The sequence below is a fragment of the Vanessa atalanta genome, chromosome 21 (genome assembly GCF_905147765.1).
Source record: "Vanessa atalanta chromosome 21, ilVanAtal1.2, whole genome shotgun sequence".
In the NCBI taxonomy this organism is placed as follows: Eukaryota; Metazoa; Arthropoda; class Insecta; order Lepidoptera; family Nymphalidae; genus Vanessa; species Vanessa atalanta.
The window spans coordinates 4,926,734-4,943,512 of record NC_061891.1 but is presented as its reverse complement, the minus strand read 5'-3'; the positions used below and the strand labels follow the sequence as shown (position 1 = coordinate 4,943,512).

Below are 16,779 nucleotides of genomic sequence, written 5' to 3'. Positions count from 1 at the left end.
TCAAACACAAATTATTCGAAAATATGCGCTGGATGCAGAAATACTCTGCCTAAAAAAGAATTTGTTAGTTGCTCGATATGCAATTCGAAGTACGATTGCGATTGTGCACACATACCATTCAAGCAATTTGAACGAATGAACCAGCAAAAATTAAATAATTGGAAATGCCCCGAATGTTGCAGCAATCAGCCGAAAGTTGGCAACACACAAACACCCGTGAGGTCAGTTGGGACTGTTCAAACTTGCAGCATAACTTCTGACGAAGAATCTTCTGTGGCCCACGTTACTATACGGAAAAAAAGTTCCAAGTCACCAACACACGCATCATCGACTAGCAATGATAGGATGAGCTTGTTAGGCGAGAGTAACTTGCGTGACATTATTAAACAAGAGCTTTCTTCAGCGATACAAAAGCATGTTACGGAACAATTGAATAAAATTAACGAGCAAATGGCGGGATTTCTAGAGTCCATGACATTTATTAATTCGCAATTTGAAGAAATCAAAGCAGCAGTAGAAGAAAAGTCTGCTATTATAAACGACTTAAGAAAAGAAAACACTCATCTCCAAGAATCTGTTAAAGACCTAACATCTAGGCTTAATATAGTCGAATCGCACATGAGAGAATGTAATGTTGAAATTAGCGGTATTCCTGAATATAAAGCGGAAAACTTGATCAAAACTATGGTACAACTAGGTCAAGCAGTAAAAAGCCCACTGACAGAGGATGACATTCATTATGTCACTCGAGTTGCTAAGCTTAACAAGAACGCTGAAAAACCGCGGTCTGTCATTGTAAAGTTACGTACAATAAAGCATAGAGACACCCTTCTAGCAGCAGTAGCTCAATTCAACAAAAAAAATCCTGAAGACAAATTGAGCTCTCAACATCTGGGAATTGGGGGATCTCGAGTACCAATATACGTATCTGAGCATCTGACTCCTACCAACAAATCCCTACATGCAGCTACGCGAATCAAGGCTAAGGAAATGAAATACCGCTTCACATGGATCAGAAATGGCAAAATCTATGTTCGAAAAGACGAATTTAGTCAAGCCATAGTCATTAAAAACGAAGGTAGTCTTAAGCTGATCATTTAATTTTGTTACAACTTGATGGTAAATGTTGTAGTTCCTCAATCTTCACTGTGTTAGAAGTATATTACCAGAACGTGCGTGGATTGAGAACTAAGACCAATGATGTGCTTAAGAATATCTTAACTTCGAACTACAAAGTTGTTGTATTCACTGAGACATGGCTTAATCCGAATATATTCGATAACGAGCTTTTTGATTCACGATATACAGTTTACAGGAAGGATCGAATGCACTCCACATCCAAACAAGATGGTGGGGGTGTTCTCATTGCGGTCTCAAGAGAGATTTCATCCTCTCGTATTGTGAATTGGGAAACTGATATAGAAAATATATGGGTAGTTTTGGAATGTAGACATAATCGCACTAAAATCCGTATAGGACTATGTGCAGTCTATTTGCCTCCTCCAGTCAAACCTGAATCTCTAAATAAGTTTCTGGAAAATGTAGACGATGTAATTAACAACGTTAATGACGTGGTTGTGATAGGAGATTTCAATTTGGGTTCTATCGAATGGAGAGCCGGAGATCACAGTTCCTACATGACACCATCTAATTAAAACAATACTCTCGGATATTCGTTGGTTGATTTTATGTCTGTTAATAATTTATACCAATATAATAATATAAGTAACTGTGACGATAGACTTTTGGACTTGGTAATAAGTAATTTAAGTAGTGTAACAGTTACAAAGCCCCCCGATCTGCTGAGCAAACTTGACTCATACCATCCATGTCTGTTAATAAATATAGACTCTTCTAACATTTTGTACCTTCGGTCCAAAGGTCGTACTGACTACAATTATTTTAAAGCTGATTTTAATCTTATAAGTAAAAGAATAAAAAATGTAAACTGGTTAGATAAATTTTCAAATTGCGAAAATGTCAATGCCATGGTTAAGATATTTTACACCAGTCTGTTCGATATTATCGAACAATCTGTGCCTAAACATAAGCCTACTTCTGTTAAATATCCAGCTTGGTTCAAACAGAACTTAATTAAAATACTTTCGGAAAAAGAGAAACTACGTAAGAAACTTAGTATATACAAAAATCCTAGGGATGAACTAGAGTTTCAAATTGTTCGCAGTCGCTGTCATAAACTTTTTCATTCGTGTCTAAACGAGTTTAAGCACAATACAGAATATAATATTTCAAAAAACCCACAAGCTTTTTGGAAATATTTTAAACGGAAAAAAAAAAACGAATCTTCTCTACCAGCATCTATGAGACTGGGCAGTGACGTAGCAAGCACCGGGACTGAAATAGCTAATCTTTTTGCTAATCATTTTTCATCTATCTATACTGAAACGAAAAACTTCACGCCTGTGAACCTGCTACTAAATTGCAACATTTCACAGTTAAATAAATTTAAATTTCTCGAATCGGATATTATTAAGCGAATCAAAACATTGAATCCCCAAAAGGGAGCTGGACCAGATGGCCTTCCTCCCATTTTTGTTAAGCGCTGTGGCTTAGGATTGGCACTTCCATTGATGTTTATATTCAATCGTTCCATTGATGAAGGTGTATTCCCCGAAGAATGGAAAAAAGCGCGAATCGTGCCAGTTTTCAAGAAAGGTGACCGCATGGATATTATAAATTACCGTCCTATATCCATTTTGTCTTGCTTTTCCAAATTATTCGAAAGTCTTGTGTATCCCTTGTTAGCCAAACACCTTGATAATTTTCTTACTAGCTCTCAACATGGATTCAGAAATGGCTTTTCTGTGCAAACGAATCTATCCATTTTCACATCTGATCTGCTATCGGAGGTTGACAAGGGACAACAAGTTGACACTATCTATACTGACTTTAGTAGTGCTTTCGACAAAGTTGATCATCGTCAACTTGTTAACAAACTCTCGCAGTATGGTATAGGATCCACTCTAACTAATTGGATTAAATCTTATCTTGAGCGGAGATCTCAGACAGTTGTTGTAAATGGCTTCGAATCTAGGTTATATTTGGCCCAATCCGGCGTTCCCCAAGGATCCCATTTGGGACCACTGTTGTTTTTAGCTTTTATTAATGACATCACTAAGGTTATAAATAATTGTTCGTGCTCGTTATTTGCAGATGACTTAAAAATTTACAAAACAGTAAAATCAGTTGATGACATTCAGTTAATACAGGATGACCTTAATAATATTTCGAACTGGTGTGAAGTCAATAGTATGGCTCTTAATGCTAACAAGTGCTTTCATATAAAATACACGAGGAAGATAAAACCGCTTGTCTCCAGTTATTTTATTGATAATGTGACCTTAAAGGAGTTAACTGAGATAAGAGACTTAGGAGTTACTATTGACAAAAAATTAAATTTCAAATCACACATAAACAATATTGTTGACAAAGCTGCAAAGTTCTTGGGATTCATTAAACGCAATACTAAGGGATTTTCTTCCAGGACTAAAATTCTTCTATATAACGCTTTCGTAAGAAGCCATCTTGAATTCGCCAGCGTCATTTGGAATCCTTTTTACAGCTCTAACTCTCAACGCGTCGAAGGAGTACAACGTGCATTTACTCGACATTTGGCCTTCCAAGCCAGCGGTTTCTCACACAGGCAGCCATACAATCAGCGACTACCTGAATACAAATTAATGTCTCTTCGCAATAGGCGGGATATTCTCGATCAATGTTTTTTGCATAAAATTATACACAACAAGGTTAAGTGCTGCGACCATTTACATCGAATATCTCTTACTGTTCCTCGCAAACATCCCCGAAGTTACTTAACAAAAATATTCCATACTCCTATCACGAAAACTCATCTTGGAAAACTGGCTCCGATAGTGCGCATATGTGCTAAACATAATGAATTCACAAAAGTTATACATGGCATTGACATCTTTCATGATAGCTTCATTACTTTTAAAAAAAAGCTCATGGATTACTTCTTGTCAGCTAAATAGTGCGTTAAATTCCTTGTTTTTTGTTTTTCTTTTATAATATGTAGTTATTGTGTTTATAAACGACGATAGCATAGGCCAATAATCTTTTTTAAAATTGTATAATATATTTTAGTTTCAACTTAATTTAAACTTTATTTTACATGTTGACACCATACACTGTGAATGTTATGTACACTTGTAATCGATGTACATATCAGAAGTTGATTTTCTTTTTTTGGATGTTGTGTAAACCATCAATTAATATGTATATTGTTAGTGTACTTATTAAATAAAAATAAAATAAAATATTACGAAATCCTCTCCATACAAATCCGAAACGCACTTGACCGGTTATTAATATTAGCAATATATCTGGATATCAAATATATACATACACAATTGACTGACTGATCAAATATTATAAGGAAATGACGATATACACGGCAAATAATCCGAATTTCCTTTTAACCAAAAATATGTATTATCTCTGTGTATTTTCCTTATGAATTATGTACGTTGAATTATTTACCAACTTTACAGATCCACCAACGTTACTTATTTATGATGTTAAGTTACATAAAAGTAGAAATTGATAATGTTATATAGATAAATAGTACCTTCTTCTGTGACTTACTATTCTGAAAGTTACTTTCATAGATATGATGTATAAATTATTTTGTTTAATCAAGTTTAAGCACTCGAATGTGCGTTCAATTCGAATGGATCCAAAATTTATGATTTGAAAAAAGAACGTCATAATTAACTGAATTCAAACCGCCTTGTCAATTGGTATTGATATTTATTCAATATGAATACTTCAATAACAAAAGACATTAAACAATTCATGCAGAAATCGAAATGAAAAAAATGCAAATAGAAAGAGTTGATCTGTAGTACTCTCAGTAATTGCCTGCAGCCTCCACCCTGATGGAATGTCGACCAATTTAATATCTACTTTATGGAATCCGCTTTCTAGTATTTTTTAAAAGCTTATTTTATTTTGTAACAGAACGATTTATTAAAACCTAATTAAGTCATTTCTTTTATAATACAGATAGGCGGATGGGCCAATGGGCAATCTGATGGTAAGTGGCGCCGATAGAAATAGTATCCATTCTTTACATCGCCAATGCGACATCAACTCTGGGAACTAATATGTTATGTTATAAAAAAATACTAAGTATTATTATTTGGTGGTAGAATAGGCGATGAGTGGGTGGTACCAACAGATAAAACCAACCAACATAAATATATAACATTCTCAATAAAGAAATCGAATTTAATAAACATTATTACAATCACTTTTGAATCATGAAGTAATGTAATGAATTAAATTGAATATAAAGCTATCACAAAGTTGGGAATGTAAATTTCATCGAGAAGAACTCGCAAGAAATAGTAATGAGTAGTTATTCTTTCTCCCTATTATTTTATTGTTTAATATGTCGGTATTTATTAGTGATTATTTGTATCTTTTATAAATAGATTATTTGTATCTTTTATAAGGTAAAGTTAGAAACACAAAGTAAAGATAGAACTATAATCGAAATCCTAGATGAAAGATTGATGTATTGACTTTGCGGTGTCGGAAGTTTGGTGTTATAAGCTTACATTTACTTCTCATGTTTACACAACAACTGGCGCAGTTACTATCAAAATGTTTTCCTTGACCTTAGATTAATAGTGTACATATTTCTCAAAGCTATAAAATATAGCGTTTTAATGCTTTCAGTGGTGACTGAAGGTATATTTTTCGCACAGAGAATCGGAATTGCGAACTGGTGCTTGTACTCGTATTCTTGCTCAAATTTCCACCAAAGGCGGTCTCTATTTGTGCAGAGGCTATATTTAATGTTGAATTATCTTGATTTGATTAATTTTAATATTTTGACGTGAATACTTATTTACATTGGATTCCATAGCGGTGAGCAATTCAGAAAACTGATGATAAAAACGGGCATATAATTTGCTGTTGTATCGAAATCTAAAGTTTACTTACATAACCAGATAGCTGAACAATGAACTGTAGCTGAAAACTCTTTACGATGAAAGAGGACTGTGATACACCACGCTTGGCGAATTTGGAACCACCCCCTTCTTGAGGTGTTCTGCACCACATAATTTTTGTATAGAATCGGATTTAGAATTCATTTTGAATCGGAGACACTACCACATTCCCTTGAGTTTCAATCATAAGCTGTCGTCAAGGTCTGACGATTTCATTAATAAAACGTTATTGTGAAAAAGTTATAGTGAACTTATGGATTAAACTAAAAAATAATAATAAATAATTCAATTTCAGTAATACTCGTCAAAAAGTCAATTCAAAATATCAAGATAACATAAGGTTGGAAAGAGCTTCTCAAGATCAGTGATATCCATAAAAATCATATGAATCGGTGCCAAGAACGTAAATGAATTCTCTGGGCGGATCAATAACGGCGAAATAATTTCGCCTTATTCTGTATTCCATTTATTTCGTATTTTTTCTATCACAGGCTTGTTATTAATAAAGGTAAATATTGTCATCACCCAGGCTTACATTCGACAATACCTGATGGTAAGTACTGACACTTGCATAAAAGATGCCTATTCATTCTTGCATTGAAGATATCTGGATTGTAATGGTCAGAAAATTTAGATGCTGAAAGGACATTCCACAATCTCTCTGTCAGTATGAAGTTGTCGTGGTAGTTTAGACTTTTATGCATAAGGTTTCCTTTTGATAAAAAGGTAAAATAGGTACTGATTCGTGTAACTCTTATGCAAAAAATTACTCGTATATGATAAAAAAGTTAATTTTTTTTCTGTGTCCCAAACTGTGGAATTTGAATTACGTCGTCGTAGTCGAGTCGTAGCACCGATGAGTCTCGCGGCGTGATCAACCGAGTTCAGGGCCTCTAAGTGACATTTAGCTAAGCCATACCACAATACCACAAGTGTCGTTTGGTACGTTTGCCTTTTGGTAGGGTTATATCCAAGATAGAAATAATCGGAATTTGTTAAACTGTGACCGGTTGCTTCTTGAATCTAAGTGTTTGAAAATGCTTATGACATACGCTAAAAAAATATACTACCCGTTCCATACACGTAAAATAGACAGCCATGTTCACGACACTGCCAAGCCTCATTTTTTCCCTTTTCATTCCGTCATTGTGATCGATTGAGGAATTCCCGCCATCGAACTTTACGCTGAGTAAGATCGATTGAGAATCGCATTGCTTTGAGTAGTCTCCGCAAATCGGAAGAAGTTGATTTTAAGTTTCGTAACCACTTGAAACTTGCATGTATGTAAATAATTTTATGACAATGCAATATTTTTTCTGCTCTGTATACACTAATAACTATAAAAAGGTTGAATTCAAGAACAGGCTCTTTAAGCCCTTATTTGACTCAATACCGAGGAGGAGGAAGATACCCTCTTGACCGATTATGGCTTTTCATGGGCCTTGATATAGGCTTTGCGCACAATGTCAGTGAGTATTATTGACTGATTGACTTAGACCTTCGCTTCATTTAAGGAAAGGGTTTGAAATTTATTCCACCACATGTTGATATTATATTATGTTGATATCTTATTCAGCCAAGTATTTCCCACGAAACTTTAATTTACTGTACACGAAGTGACATATGAAGACAAATTAAGTACATGAGAATTTATTGTTGCATGCTCAGATTGTAACCCACGTCCTTCGATTAAGTCATACGTATCACCAGTATCAATTTCCCTACGCGCAGTAAAGTAAGTAGTAAGTGTAAGACAATTGTATGTTCAACGGATTGTTCTTAAAGGTCACATATCGATAAAATTCCATGTAGATGTTATATTTTTTAATTCCATATATATGTATAAAACGCAAAATTGCCGAAGTGTATGCTCCCAAAACCTACAAATAAAATACTTACAGTAAGAAGGTTTTTAATTACGAACAGTAAGTATTACAAGGTTAAAAATAATGTTTGAATGTTTAAAAAAAGCTAAGAATTGATCGAACTAGTCGTTCATAGAAGATAAACAATATTTTGTATGTTACACTACACGCACATCTTTCATACACACACACATATACCACTCTCATACATATCATACACATACATATCTCTTATACATTCACTTCACACAAATGCACTTTCGAACTTTTTCTTCATCATCAATTTGAATTCATCGATAATTTCATTTTTTTTTATTCTTGATGATTTTACATAACATACTACGTTTTGGAAGAGTGAGTCCCTCTGATACGAGTATAGTATTATGTTCACTTAACCCAACCTTAAATATGTTATTTATATGGTAAAGAAATTTTTTTTTGGTTTATTTTTGCGTATTTAACCAATAAAGTTCTAATTTAATATTTACGGTATTAGTTAGCTAATTTAATAAACGCAAAAACATTACTAATTACTTCTCGAGCGTCAAGATTACACTTGACACTGAAGGGCAACTCGGAGATTTCCATGTCGTTTTTCATTAAACAAACGCACAAATAAATTAGTTTTGCGTAATTTGTCTGATTTAGAACCTCTTCCAAATGCGTAGCTTAAAACGAATTTGTCTAAATTATTCAACATTCAAAACACGAGTTTTAACTTGTTCAACGAAAGTCGATTTCCTGAATTAGAAGCTTAAAACATTCATGCTTTAGCTAATGGGTTTTCGAAGGCATTATTTTCTCTTTTCAACGAATAACCAAATAATTAATTATAAGGTTCTCGGAATGTTAGTGAATTTAAAAATAGAATGATCGAAAAAATTTTAGTACGATAGGTGAATCGATAAAGAATAGGTGAATAATAGAACCCTCTTGTGAAGGTAATTCCTAACCTTTAATATCCTATGTTTTTTTAATTTTCTATTATTACTAGCTGTTACCCGCGGCTTTGCTCGCGTAGAATATGAATTTATTTACAAATTAACTTAAAATATTACGTTAATGTAAGACCTCTTTGTATATCACATTGGTGTGTATTTCAGCCTTAGGGTAGAATATTCAGAAACGCTTAAATACGTATCAAATAATTTTTAATCAGTGGCACAAAAACAAAATTTCGACAAAACTTAAAAAATTACGGACTTCCAGACTAATCTATATAAGAAATGTTAACCCCTATTAAACCCCTTAGAGGTAGAATACCTAGAACACTTAAATACTTATTTAATTATTTTTAATCGGGATCCCAAAAATATAGTTTCCTGTTTCTAACTTAAAAAATTACGGATTTTCATGCATACCTTTTTTCCCTTATTTCACCCCCTTAGGAGTAAAATATGCAGAAACGCTTAAATATTTATGTACTCATTTTTAATCAGTGGCACAAAAATAAAATTTAATACTTCTAACTTCAAAAATGACGAACTTCCAGACTATCCTATATACGAAATGACTACCCAATTTCTCTCCTTAAAGTAGAATATCAAGAAACGCTTAAATACGTATTTACTCATTTTAATCACTTGCCTAAAAATAAAATTTCGAGCTTCTAACTTCAAAATGACGGACTTCCAGGCTAACCTGTATAGGAAATGTCAAAATCTATTTCTCCCCTTAGGCGTGAAATATCCAGAAATACATAAATACGTATCAACTCATTTTAAATCAGTGGCATAAAAAATTTCATGCTTCTAACTTAAAAAATGACGGACTTCCACACTATCATATATACCAAATGTCAACCCAAATTCTCTTCTTAGGCGTAAAATAACCAAAAACGCTACAATGCGATCAACACATTTTTAATCGGTAGCCCAAAAATAAAATTTCGAGCTTCTAACTTCAAAATGACGGACTCCCAGACTAACCTGTATACGAAATTTCAACCCTTTACTTTTTCCCCTTAAGCGTAAAATATCAAGAAACGCTTAAATACGTATCTACTTCTTTTTAATCAATATCCCAAACACAAAGTTTCACGTTTCTAATTTAAAACTTAAAAAAACTTTCAACCCTTATTTCACCCCGTTGGGGTAGAATATGCAGTAACACTTAAATAAATATCTACTCCTTTTTAATAAGTATGTGAAAAATATAGTTTCATGTTTCTAACTTAATAGATTGCGGACTTCAGTACGTTCAACCCCTATTTCATCCCTTTAGGGGTAGAATTTCCAAAATACGCTCCTTAGTAGGTGTCATGATATGTTAGTTTATAAGTGTACAGCCTAAAATATATTTTTTTTGCTTCTAGTTCTAAAAATGACAATACTTTCAACAACTTACAACCTTTCATCCGCCTTTTCAACCCCTTACAGCACTTTTTCCAAATAAAAAGTAGCCTATGTCCTTTCTCAGGCTCTAGACTATTTGTGTAATTTCATTTAAATCGGTCCAGTAGTCTTGGCGTGAAAGCGAGACAGACAGACAGACAGACAGAGCTACTTTCGCATTTATAATATTATATATAAATATATTATATATATATATATATATATATATTATAATAATAATATGATAATATGGATTCTCGTGTCAGAGATACCCTCCACTCTTCCATAACATATATGAGCATAGGCAGTATGTTATATAAAATAAAAAAATAAATTTTAATTACTATATAGAAAAGATTCAAATTAAATAATAAAAGGAAATAAAAGTAAAAGATGAAGTAAAAACTCACTGAGATTCTTTGCCGGCTTTCCGCAGGAATTGTGTTGTCTCTTTGTGGAATATGTGGTATTTATAATATTAATATACGTATAGAACTACTTAACAGAAAAACTTATAGGTAACATCCATTCGTTAGATATTCAACTGACAAACGGCAATACTTTAGTATTGTTGTGTTCCAGTTTGAAGGGTGATTGATGTTTCTTTGGCGATTCCAGAATACCGACAGGCACAAGGAACATAACATCTTAGCTCTCAAGGTTGGTGTCGCATTCCCTATGTCAGGAATAGTTAATACTTCTGACAGTGCCAATGTCTATGGGTGACCACTGACCACTTATCATCAGGTAGCCCATTTGCTAGTTCGTCACTTATACTATAAAAAAAAACTTCCTAATTCAAGGTTGTCATTGGTAAATACTTCACAGAAAAACTTAATATATTTTAACTGACAACCTCATAAGCCCTGGACGTCAGAATTCAGTAGACCGACGAAACATTTTCTAAAAATAATAACACAAACTTAAAGAAAACATCACTGACCTAGAAAAATCTATTTTATTCATCCTGTACATTTATATTCCAACAATAATTCAACTTTCCATGGAATATCTGTCGTCTTTTTTTTGTAGACAATTTATCATATTTTTATTGAGGGGGAAAAATTTGTGGACGTAGTCGGCAAGTCAATATTTTATTTTATTTCGTAAAACGAAAGTCTACATACATACATACATTAGCAGCCTTTAAATTTTCCACTGCTGGGCTAAGGCCACCTCTTCCTTTGAGGAGAAGGTTTGGAGCATATTCCACCACGCTGCTCCAATGCGGGTTGGTGGAATACACATGTGGCAGAATTTAGTTGAAATTAGACACATGTAGGTTTCCACACGATGTTTTCCTACACCGCCGAGCACGAGGTGATTTATAAACACAAATTAAGCACATAAATATTCAGTGGTGCTAGGCTGGGTTTGAACCCGAAATCATCGGTTAAGATGCACGCGTTCTAACCACTAGGTCATCTCGGCTCAAACGAATTGAATTATTTGTGCTAGTTTATCCAATCATTGCTTTTCAGTATCATTTCGAAACGTTGATTTTGATAGTTGGAAGCTAACATTATATTTATATTATATTGCAATTTGTTTCGATTGAGTCCAGACTCTCGATTAGATCAACTCTTTTGGAAATTGAATAATATTTTGAACGGGTGTAATATATACCACATAGTTAAACAGTATTTTTTGATTGTTGTAAGTTCTCAGTTTATTAGAATACTCAAACTCAAATTCCTTTATTAAATATAGAAGCATTACACTCACTTATTGATAGTCAAATGAAACACAACCACCGGTTCGGAAAAAGTTCGGAAAGAAACTTAGCGAGTCTTTTTATTATCAATTTTATTATTTACACATTATATAAACATATATAATTCACGAATATTTTATATGGTAGGAAAGAATACACAAGTTGTTACTATAGCTAGTAGCTAGTGCAGATGGCACACCGAGGATACATTTGCAAGTAACACAGCACGGAATTTGCTTCGAAACATGCCTGTTACATGCAAGAGTGTAACAAGTCATGAATACGAAATCAAAATATTACAATCGAAACAAAATTAAATACGATCACAAACTGAGTTCAATTTAAAATTAAAACAAATGTAGATGAAAGCAGTTTTTGTATGATTTATAAATAAAAAGTTCTTAGCAAGAACTCGACAGCTTTTATCATAATGTAGAAAATAAAACAACAAGCTGCCATTAAGGTATCGTCCCGTTTCAGAGGAAATAGACTTGTCCTTTCATATAACTGAAAGTGTACTGAAATAGATTCGAAAATGTCATTTTCAGTGTCGAGGTGAACTTTTCTCGTCGAGTGTTCGATTAAAAGGCGACAGAAACATTTCTATTTATATATTTTAAAATGTTTTCGATTTTGGTGCAAACGATGAGATTGGTGTATGTTAAGCGAATATTTCGGGTCTATTTGGGCAAGCACCCCCGAAATTTCGTGTGCTAAATTTATGTTTGTAATTTATCTCGTGGACGGCGGTCGAGGAAAACATATGTCGCACGACAACCAACCAACCCAACCTGCATTGGAACAGTGTGGTGGAATAACCTCCAAACATTCTCATAGAAAGAAGAGGAGCCCCTGGGCCTAGCAGTGGGCCTATTTAACGAGGCTGTGTATTGTTAAATTCTTATTTTGAAAAGTAACGTGAATCATTAATTTATCAGAAAAGTATTGATGATAATGTTCTGCAAAAATAACGAAAACATTTAAAAAAAAAATGTTAATGTTCTTATTAAAACAGTCTTTATAAAATTCATACAAAAAGATTTCAAGTTAAAACAAACCTTAGGTCCTAGATACAAGGTCGCACACCACTCTTTTCGTCAATTTAGGACCAATGTCCCGTCTGTTCAATAACAGACTCTAAAATGAAATCTTGTTGTATTGTATCCATCTTGGATTTACAGTAATAATGAATATACTCAATTGCATTATCAACAGAACTAAAGGTCCAAAAAAAACAAATATCAGATCTATCGGATAACAGGAGGGGCGTAAAAAATCGATTACTGAGCAAAATAACAAGACAAATGATAATTATGACAAGCAGTACGAGTTAAATAAAATTGTTTGATAATAATAATAAAATACATAAATAAAGAAAAGCCTCAATATCATTTTAAGGATAGAATAAAAAATAATAATAATCTAAAGTAGAATAGAATAAAAATAACACGTCAATCATTTCACCTCCTCGTTATTTGTTAAAGTAAACAAGCTCCCCTATTTTTATAATATTGCTAGCAACTCGTTCCGTTGCCATAAGGAAAAAATGGGAGCTTTACTCCATGACATTTCCTATATAACGATGTACAAACAATATTATATTATGATAAGATCGACCCAAGCGATCTCTCCATCCGTCCGGACGGTCTTAATAAATCTTACCTCACATCCCCCTATATCTGATGCGCTGTTTAATATCTCCGTATATCTCCGAAAAAAAGGTATCGGTGAATTTAATTTGTAATAAACGCAAATTAATTGACAAAAAACACTGAAATCATTGTTTTTATTTTCAATGTATATAACATATGTACAGAAATATAATAATAATAATAATTTTTTTTTACATGTTGCAGTATTTTTATTTACATTCAGGCATATGAATTAAGAACGACGGCAGCGTAGGTTCCAAAAAAAAAAAAACAAAATTACTCAAATTAATTTATTAAAACTAATTAATTCAAAAACGTGTGTGACAATTGTTCGGTGTGTGGACTTAGAAGAATTTAAAATACAATTTTTACTTAATTTAAATTCACACAGAATTACCAAAACTTAGTGTCATCAATTTTATTGATTTCCCTGAATACATTTCATCACTTGAATCACGTCACTGCACATAACTTAACCAGCAGATTCCACGACGCGTGGGAATGTAACAACATATCTATATATAGAAATAAAATGCTACTTTACAAATAATGACCACAGAATAATACGGACAGCAGTTACTATTATGTAATATTAAATAAAATAGTTTGGTCTATTCTAGACAATCTTTACTCTACTGACGTGCTTTGGGAAAAGACCGACTGGTATGCCGCGACGGTAAACGACCTGACAGTGTGTTTCTTGACGATCGTTTTCTTTATTTATGAATTAATAACAAATACGTAGTAGGTATCATTCTAGTAGGATATGTCATTTCGAATCTGGATATGGGTACGGATATGTAAATGATATTTTAGCGGTTTCAGATACAGTTACGGATACGAAATTAGTTCCGATTATCCGATTGTTTCGGCTAGTTTTAGTTTTAGTAGAATATAAGTTTATTTAGAAATTGTAAAGGAACAAATTATAAGGTTTGATTTTATTTGTAGCCTATTGTTTGGTATAAGGTATAAAAAAACAATTTTAGCTACTCTCTTTTAGTTACGTTTTCGGTTAGATTTGTATTTCGGATATCCGGTATAATGTTTTTAAGACTTTTCGTTTTTTTTCTGTTCGGAATACGAAAAAATATAATGTATGCTCGAGTAAATATTCCTTATTCCAAATATATACATTACTATTTGATTCGAAAATATTTTTGTTGATTTTATTTGTGACTGTTTTTGTTTTGTTTCATTTTTATTTTTATGGACCGATTTGTTTTACGCTGCTTACATTACTGAACTGGCAGAAATCGTCACGTATCGGAATAGTGTTGCCAAGCGACCTTTCATTCGTTTTGTAAAAAATATCTAAATTTAGTTTTTTATAATTGTTATAATTCACACGACTTTTTAATAACAATTTTATTTCTTGATATTTGTGTAATTATTATCAGCGGAAGCTTACCTTAGTGTGTATCATTAATAATAAATTATTATTATGCTATTAATGTCATCTCATCGTAAGATTTACTAAAAATATATGTATGTCAATTTATTTTATTGTATCTGTTATTTTCCCACCCGGTTAGAATGAAGGTACTTCATTTTAAAAGGGTGTTCCACGACATACTTCGTTTTCTTTTTTGTTCTCTTCAGTTAATAGTTTTGTTCTAATTATAAGTGTTTGCTATTAGTGGAAACTTAATAATAACATAATTTTAAATATTTGTTTTAATTGTTTGTTTTCTAAACAAATAAATATCAATATAGAAACACCTTATAACCTTCGTTCGTTCAACTATGAACTGTAACAACTGAAAGTTTAACAGCACTTGGATTAGAAGTTTCTTTAAAGTAAACCAAATGTACCTCTTTATAATATCATTATGATGGAAAAAATATAATAGGTAAATTTGAGTGTTATATTTTCCATTTTGATTGAAATAATAATTGTACGGAATTAATTCATGATGAAAAATTAAATGGAATAACTCTGATCAACTTATGTTATTTTTGAAGTAAAAGATTTAAAAAAAAAAAAAAATAGAATATCAGAGTTATTCCGCAAGAGAACTGGAAACTCATTGCAGTCAATATAGTCCTAGATTCTTCATTAGTCTATAGTATAATGGCGAACCGCCCCGGCTTCGCGCGGGTTCGGATTATTAATAAATTAAAAAAACATATAAATGGTTTAATATAATTATAATTAGTATAATATAGCATTAAAAATAATGTGCCATAAGCTTTATGACGGTTTTTTTTTTAATTGGTTCATTAATTCCGGAGATTACCCCCTAAATACAAATCTCTTGATATTCCTATAACAATAATATTTTTTTAAAGTCTTATCGCATTTATTTAAGAAATTCCAGCAATCAAGTTTAATATCTTAAATTATAATCCCCGGCCTGACCGACATCTGACACTAATTCGTTTATTATTTTTATGACTAACCTTAATGCTAAAGTTATTTTCTGTTATTAAAATATTTTACAGCATTTTTACTTTTTTGACTGACTTTTTATGAATAATAATCAAATAACGTTAAATATTTATAGCATATTATTCTGCTCGCAAAATCGGTGATTTATCAAATTAGGTCAGATTGAATTTCCATTAATAAGTTATATGTTTATTGTTCCTACATTATTATAGATCTGTTCACTTACGAAAGCGCATACCTGTGGAGGCCTTCGTAAGTGTGAGTAGTAATTTAACATAGGTTAAATTATCGGTACTGACAATCACTACATAGTATAAAACAAAGTTTCTTCCCGCTATCTGTCTGTCCCTGTATATGCTTAGATCTTTAAAAGTACGCAACGGATTTTAATGTGTAGTTTTTAATAGATAGAACGATTCAAGAGAAAAGTTTATATGTATAATACATGCATAATATAGTAGAGATATACTGATAATTTTAGATGTTTCTGATGAGATGTCCGTATATAAAAACATTTTTTGCTCTTACATTGCAAACACTGAGTAAATCCTATGAGATGGATCAAAATAATGTACAACAGTATTTGTACACCTTAGAAGGGTCTTCAAAAACTTCCGCGCTGGTGTTTGTTTATCTCTTAGGGATAACCCACAATAACCATTTTTTATCTTTTACTTTTTACGAGAAATAATGGCTTATTTACGAGGCAATTTCAAGCAATAAGGCATTAATCCTTATCCTATTATCAATATAGCCCTAACTGAAATAGCTGGGAACTCTGTGTAGACTGACATTCTGTAGTATATTTAGTATCAGCATTGCAC

General features: G+C 32.5%; 1 protein-coding gene across 1 annotated transcript; it reads left to right on the top strand.

Moving 5' to 3' along the window:
- Positions 1-345: 345 nt before the first annotated feature.
- On the top strand, positions 346-1,101 carry LOC125072205. Its single transcript, XM_047682730.1, has one exon. It carries the CDS (start codon positions 346-348, stop codon positions 1,099-1,101), a length of 756 nt encoding a protein of 251 aa, XP_047538686.1.
- Positions 1,102-16,779: the final 15,678 nt, after the last annotated feature.

Coding starts and splice junctions, on each gene's coding strand:
- LOC125072205 (XM_047682730.1), top strand. CDS start 346: ATGAGCTTGTTAGGCGAGAGTAACTTGCGTGACATTATTAAACAAGAG.